Consider the following 7,469-nt stretch of genomic DNA (forward strand, 5'->3'; position numbering starts at 1 on the left):
CGGAGCTATGGCCAGCTTCGCTGGGGGAAACCAGGGAAGACCCTGTCCCAGGACCTGGGGGGCCTGGCCCTCACCCTGGGGGTGCGTGGTGGAGGGGCGACAGAAACGGTCACAGCGCAGTGGGGGGACCCCCACCTCCCACCCACTGAGCTCCAGCAGGTTTGGGGGGCCACCTGGGTCCAGCGCTCAGGCTGCGAGGGGCTGGCGAGCGCGGGGCAGGGGTGAGCGGAGACCAGAGGAAGGAGCCGCGGCCCCCACCTGTGCAGCGTCGGCATGTTTACTCCAGGCGGCCCGGGCCCCGCTCTCAGGAGGGGCCGCTGGCTGGCGGGGGGCGCCCTCCAGGACCTCTTGTAAGTTGCTGGTGACTCGGGCCGGTGGGAGCCTTCCCAGAAGACTGCCGCAGCCGGAGCAGCAGCAGGAATGCCCCAGCCCAGGCCGCCGGAGCACGCTGCCGGGACGCCCGCCAGCTGCAGCTGGGTGCCGCTGGCCAGCGTGGCTGGCACGCGGGTCTGCAGATCTGCGTCCTCCAGCCAGCGGCAAGGGGGTCATAGGAGCAGCCCCGGGGGCCTCCTCCGGGGCTGAGCCTGGACATTGAAGCGGCACCCTGAGCCCTGCCCGCAGGCAGGTGGCCCCCATCCCACGCTGTTCGCCCGCCCCCTGCCTCTCCTACTAGGAACCCTCTGGGTCACGGGGGACTGGCCTCTTCCTTCCCGGCCCTCCCCGTGGGGCACAGGCCCATTCCCTCCCCCCATCCTGGGGCTCAGATGCCGGGGGTAGCTCCCCTGGGACTTCAGACTCTTTCGAGCACAGGAGGGGGTCCTGGGGGACAGACAGGCCCCCGCCCAGCCAGGCCGTGACCCTGCGGGGCCTCAGCCGTCAGGCTGGGCAGCCCCCGCTCGGGTCTTTGCCGTGTAGAAGCCCTGAACACGCGTGCGTCGGAGCCTCGTCATCACAAGGCAGAAAGTATCTGCGCTCTCGCCCGGGGAGACACAGGCTTAGACCCCGCGCTAATCCCCTGGGGGCCCGGGGTGGGCACCGGGGGGTCTCCTGCGAGCAGCAGGCCTGGGACCAGACCACCGCCTGCCCTCGCCTGCCTCCCCCTGGCTCAGCCCCAGGAATGCGCACCCACCCTGGCCCACATCCCTTTCCTGTCCTTCCTGCCCAGAGCGGAAACCAGCGCAGATTTGGCTGCAGGGCTGGGCGTCTGCACCCTCTGCCCCGCCCCGTGTTCCTGACCACGCCAGGGATGGCTGTGGCCTCTGAGCCCCCTGGGGTGTAGCCCCCGCCATGTGCCGGGCACAGACTCACTCAGCCCCCCAGCAACGCTGGGCCTCGCTGGGCCAGGGCACACTCCACAGATGGGATGGGCCACCCAGGGACAAGGGCAGTGTGCAGGGCCGTTCTGCCCACCTGGCTCTCGTCTCCCCTGAGGTCACAGGGCCTGGGCTGGACATGGGTGCCAGGGTGAACGGGCCCCCACGGGGGCAGGGACCCTCTGCAGCTGGGGTCCGGCTTCCAGGAGCAGGACCTCCGGCCCCATGTCCTGTCCTGGGACAGCGGCCTCGACCACTCCTCCCCCACAGGATTAAGAGGAAGCGGGGGGTGGGGGGGGGGCGGAGGGCAGGGGGGCGGGGGTGTCCCAGCCAGCTGCGTCCTGGGGACTCTGCCCTGACTCGCAGCCCCGGACAGAGGCCACGGCCACAGGCTCAGGGCTGGGCCATGTCCCTCCAGGCCCTCAGACGCGTCTGCCCCAGCCCCACTCAGCGCTCCACGAAGAGAACAGGACAGCTGAGCACGACGCAGTCCTCAGGCCGCACGGCCCCGCCGGGCCTGCCTCCTGCCTCCCGCCCTCTGCTGCCAGGCTGGCTGCCGTCCGTCTGGGGAGTCAGGCTCACTGCTAGCCAATCCAAGCCCCGGCCCCCTCCCCGGTCCTCGGCTGGCGGGAAGCATCCTCCACGCCCTGTGACCGGCCGGGCCCACTTTGGGCTAGGGGTCAGACGCCGGGCCGGCAGGGTGGGCTGCGCCAGGGTGCCAGGCTGCGGGGACTGTCTGCCGCAGTTCCTGCCCCGGGCTCCTTCCTCCGCGGCCGCTGGCCCGGGGCTGGTGTTTGTTATTTGATCTCTATCCTCGCGCCCTTCTACCAGGTGTCTGGGCTGCTGGGAAGAAACGCTCTCCTCTTTCCCACGCTCCCCGACACATTTTAATGAATTAGCTGGAGGCCCCGCCCCGCAGCCCGAGGCCCGCTCAGCCTCCCTCCCCTGCCGAGCGCATTAAGGTGGCCGCGGCCTCCCGGCTCCGGCCAGCGCCCCTTCCGCACGGTCCTCCCCGCCGCCCCACCCAGCCCTCCCCAGCCGAGGGGCTTCCCGGCACCCACTGTTCTGAGCCTCTAAAGGAAAGGGGTCCCCCGGGGGAGGAGGCCACCCTCTCCAACCCTGGACTCCTGGGGTCACACCCCCGGGCCAGCTCCCAAGAGGACGTCGGTCCAGCCTTCTGGTCAGCGTTGGGCCTGTCGCCCCAGATCCGAGGTTGAGGGCTTCTTCCCGGCCGGTGAGCCTCTTGCCTATTTGTGGAAGCGACGACATCACCAAGGAACGTCATGGACATTGGGGGCTTCTCCGAGCCCCAGGACAGGGCCTGGCGGGGTCCCCAACCCCCGCCTCCCCGCCCAGCACATCCTTTGGAACAAATGTCCTCCTTTCGGACCCGCCCTTCAGCAAACATCAGGAAGTGCTTCCGGGAGCCAGCGCCCCCACGCCCCTCTCAGGTCCTGTCCTCGGACGGGCAGCTCTGGGCACATGGTGTGTGGACCACGGCCACCCCGGGCACAGTTCCCCTCTGCCACGGAGAAGCAGGGGCCGTGGGCTCCCCGCGGACAGGGTGGCCATCACCCCAGCCCCACAAACGAGCAGAGGGCTGGGGGCCGTGTGATCGTAGGGCTACACCTGTCTGACCCACGCTGAGGCCGGGGCGGGGTGGGGGGCGGGTCTGGCAGTGACCCCAGGCTGGGCTCCCGTGGCCTCTCTGGCCACACCGTCCCTGCCCGGGGGCACCAAGCTGACAATTTCATGCCCCGAGGTGGTGGCCTCACGTTCCCACACTGAGCTCACAGGGCCCCTTTGTCTGCCGCCCGCTGCGGGTGTCAATGGGACTTTTCTCCCAGGCTCTGCTCCCGGGCCCAGCGGGGTCTCCAGACGCTCTTCTCCAGGCCAGGGGGGCCTGAGCCCCCCACCTGGGTGGGGCCTCGCTCTGTGAACCCACCACCTTCTGGGGATGGGCCTGGGCACAGCCTAGCCGGCAGATACACAAAAAACACAGACGCAACCAGCAGGAGGTCCTGCCTGCAGAGTGGCGGCCCCTCCGTGCTGCAGGGTCACCCCTCCCCACTCCGGAGGCGAACATGGGCCTGAGTACACAGAGCCCAGCGCCTCCCTCCCAACCACAGCTTGTCTCTGGGGCTGGCGGGGAGGGCAGCTGGAAGTGGACAGGGACCCCCCACTCTCAAGGTGGTCAGCTCAGCAGCCACTGACCCCAGGCCCCCTTAGTGGGCCCAGGGACGTGTCTCTGCAGGATAAGTGGGCAAAGGAGGGGCTCCCCAAAGCAGCAGCACCCCAGTCATGCCAGGGCCAGGCTGAGCACAGGGCCTGGGCTGGGTCTGTGCTCAGCTCAAGGCATAACCACCTGTGTAGTGGGGAGCACGGCTGAGCAGAGGGGCTGGACCACCAGCCTCGGGAAGAGCAGGGCACAGGGCCTGGGCGGCTCTGGCCACCAGAAGGACCCCAGGCAGGGGCAGCCGCCTCACCCACGTGGGTCTCCAGGCCTAGGGGACATGGGACAGACACCCACCGAGTTCATCACCAAACAGGGCCTAACAGGGTGGTCTCCCCAGCTGCCTCCCAGGAATCCCAAGTGGCCTCTGAAGGGATTCCAGTGGCTGCGGAAGCACCACTGCCCCAGGCCGACTGCTCTGAGGCTCATTCCTCCTTAATTTCCAACGACCACAGCAGAGCTATAAACTGAAATTCTAATGAGGAAATTTGGCGGCAGTGTTAGTGTCTGTCAATAAAAAGCGGGTTTACTGTTTGGAAGTGAGTCATTTCAGAGTTCCCTTTCAGCGCAGCATTGGCTCCTTACCTGGGACTGCTCACCTGGCCAGGCCGCAGCCGGCCCAGTTCCTGCCGATGGGGTGGCCCGGGAGAGGAGGTAGGCCCCTCTACCGCAGTGTAGCTGACTGCCAGGCCGACCCCAGCCCAGGGGCCACACAGACCCGTTTCTTCTGGGGCAGGGCTGAGAAAACCTCAGGGCCTGGCTCCTCTTGCCAGTCAAGTTAGGGAGCTAACGGGGTGACCGAGGCCCCCAGGGGAGCGGTTCTCCAGCGGAAAGGCCCCGCGTGGCTGAGGTCACAGTCCCGAGGTGTCCTGGAGTTGTCTCCCTGGGGGAAATGTGTCCTACGGGCCGAGCTGGGCAGGTCTCATCCCTGCGAGCGCCTGGGGTGCTGGGGACGTGGAGGGTCCGCGGCTAGCACTCCAGGCGCGGGGAGCGAGACTGGGGGTCTCCACCCGAGCCCTGCGCTCCCCCGCCCCCGTCTGAGATGCCAGCAAAGACCCAACCAGAGGAGGCGGCCCTCGCGCCCCTCGGGGTCGCGCCCGGCCCCGGGCTGGGCCTGGTCTGGTCGCGCGCGGACCTTGGAATTCCCCGGGTGGCTAGAGGGAGCGGGGGCGGGGCGGCGGCGGGGACGCGGACCCCCGCCCACCCGCGGCCACCTGGCTCCCGGCCCCGCGCCACCGGCGGCCAGCGCCCCCTGCCGCGCGGCCGCCCCGCCGGCCCCGCCCCGCGCGGCCCCGCCCCGCGCGGGCGCTGCCCAATGGGCGGGCGGCGGGCGCGCGCGTCACGGGCGCCCATTGTCATGCGAGTATAAGGAAGGTGAGCGGCGCCCGGGCGCGGCGGGCAGGCGAGTGCAGCGGCGCCTGGCGAGGCGCGTGCAGCCGCAGCCCGAGAGCGCAGGGACCGGGAACGCGGCGCCGCTGCCCCGGCCCGGCCGGCCCCGCGAGCGCAGCGCCCGCCCCGCCGCCCGTCCGCCGGGCGCGGCTGGATGTGGCGGGGGTCCCGAGGCGCCGGCCCCCGGCCCCCAGCGCCCGGAGCGCCCAGGGGTGGCGTGCGGGGCCCGGGGGCGCCGCGCCTTCCATGCGCCGAGGCGCGCCCCGAGGCAGCCGGGGGCCCGCGCCGAAGCCGCCGCCCGCGCTGAGCCGCGGCCCGCGCCCGGCGGCAGCATGAGCCAAGCCGAGCTGTCCACCTGCTCGGCGCCGCAGACGCAGCGCATCTTCCAGGAGGCCGTGCGCAAGGGCAACACGCAGGAGCTGCAGTCGCTGCTGCAAAACATGACCAACTGCGAGTTCAACGTGAACTCGTTCGGGCCAGAGGGCCAGACCGCGTTGCACCAGTCTGTCATCGACGGCAACCTGGAGCTAGTGAAACTGCTGGTCAAGTTCGGCGCGGACATCCGCCTGGCAAACCGCGACGGCTGGAGTGCGCTGCACATCGCCGCGTTCGGCGGCCACCAGGACATCGTGCTCTATCTCATCACCAAGGCCAAGTACGCCGGCGGAGGCCGGTGATGCCGGTCCAGACCCCGGCCCGCACGCGGGCCCCGCGCGCGTCCTCCTTGCTGTACCTTCCCGCCAACTACCTCGGTGTGCGCCCGGCCCTCGGCGCCCGCGGCCACCACGAGTCCGGCGCGCACGTCCGTGCCCACGGGGGCCGCGCCCGCCCGCCCGCGGCCGGGGGCCAGGGCCGCCTCCCCGCCCCCCCCCCGCGGCCACCGGGGACCGGCCGGGGCGCTTCCCACGGCCCCGCCCGCCGCCGCGCGGGTCGGGGAGGAGCGCGGGCCCCAGCCCCTTTGAAATTTGAGTCTCACCACCAGCAAGTTCGGAATCCCGAGACACCGGATCCCCCTACTCGAAATGTTTTCTCCTGAAGGTGGAAGGACCCGTGGCCGACGCGCGACGGAGGAGACGCTCTGCGGTTCCCCCGGGCTCCAAACTATTTATCACGTGTGTGCATATTTGTGGGTGATGCTTGTGCGCCTGAACTTTGTGTTTGGGAAATATTGTGCGTGGCCAGTGTGGTGAAGGGGGGTGGGCGGGGAGATGTGCTTTTTTTTTTTTTTTTAGTCTTAAAACTAAAAACTTGAGTTTTGTCATTTCTTGGTTGCACTGAAAATACCGCCCAGCCTGATGGTTCCCCCGCGCTGCTCCGTCCCCTCCGGCTTCTCCCCCTCAGCTCCTGTCCTCCGCCCGCCCCGCCTTCCCCTCTCACACACACGATTCCGCGTGAGTTTTGGAAGCCCCGGGCCCCCCTCCGCCTTCTCCGGTGAGAGGCCGCCAGCCGCCAAGCCCGCCGGTTTTCAGAGCTCCCGTGGGAGCCTGGGTGCTCGGGTGTGGCGGTGACGGAGGTGGGGATCAAGCCTTTCTAGTTAGTTCTATTATAGTTAACAGTCGATTGCACACTTTTTTAAAAAAAGTAAATGGATTTGCCACAATTAAATGTCATAACATTTATGACAATATAAAATATTAACATATTTTAAGCCAAGTTTTAGGTGTATTTTTTAAATCTTGGTTCTAGACCCAATTTTAAAGGGCGTTGTATCCAGCGTTGTGAAGGCAACTGTACCCATATTTATATTTTTATAAAATGCCTATAAGACTGTGAATCTCTTGTGCTACTTGCCGAGTGAGCTGAAGGGCCGCTTTACCCCTCTTCAGCCTCCCAGAGCTTCCAGGACCCGATTCGAATCCGAAAGCCCTGCCAGGCGGGAGGGGCCGCGCGAGGACCCAGGCCGGAGGCCGTCCCTCTGCGTCACTCTTCGTCCCGAAAGGCGCCCTTCCTGGTCTCCGAGGTTCCAATTTTCTATGCAACCCCACACCCCTTGTTGTTTTGATCCTGAGAAATAAAAGGGAGGCTGAATTATTCAAATTTAAATGAGGCTTCCCCAGGGTAGAAGTGCTGCTGACCCTTCGTGCAAAAATGGGGAGCACTTGAGGACACAGGTGGGTGGAGGCCCTTTGTGCGTGGCTGGTCAGATTTGGGCAGTCATCTGTGGCTTTTTATAAAACCTTGTGTGAGAAGAATATATTGATAATGTCAGTGAAAAGCAGACGTTGAAATGGAGGCACAGATTACTCCAAAAGGAGTTTTTCTGCATATTTTCTTCTAGATGCAAATACCTTAATTATGTTAATTAATGGTGAGACTTTCTGGGCTTCCGTGGGAGCTGTGTGGGCCCGGCGCGATCGCTTCTAACTGGATGAAGTCTGCATCACATTCCTGACTGTACGGTATAGGCTTGTAGCCCAGCATGAAAAATTATAGAGAAATAAATCTGTCATTGATGTTTTTATATTCAAAAGAAGTCTGTTGGTTCTTGGGTTTGGCACGGAGTGAGAGTCAGGCTGCGATGTGCTGTTCGCAGT

At 66.3% G+C, this 7,469-nt stretch overlaps 1 protein-coding gene across 1 annotated transcript; it reads left to right on the forward strand.

Moving 5' to 3' along the window:
• Positions 5,199-5,791, forward strand: NRARP (NOTCH-regulated ankyrin repeat protein). Its single transcript, XM_018056233.1, has one exon. It carries the CDS (start codon positions 5,268-5,270, stop codon positions 5,610-5,612), a length of 345 nt encoding a protein of 114 aa, XP_017911722.1. The 5' UTR covers positions 5,199-5,267; the 3' UTR covers positions 5,613-5,791.

This window comes from Capra hircus, chromosome 11, assembly GCF_001704415.2.
Source record: "Capra hircus breed San Clemente chromosome 11, ASM170441v1, whole genome shotgun sequence".
In the NCBI taxonomy this organism is placed as follows: domain Eukaryota; kingdom Metazoa; phylum Chordata; class Mammalia; order Artiodactyla; family Bovidae; genus Capra; species Capra hircus.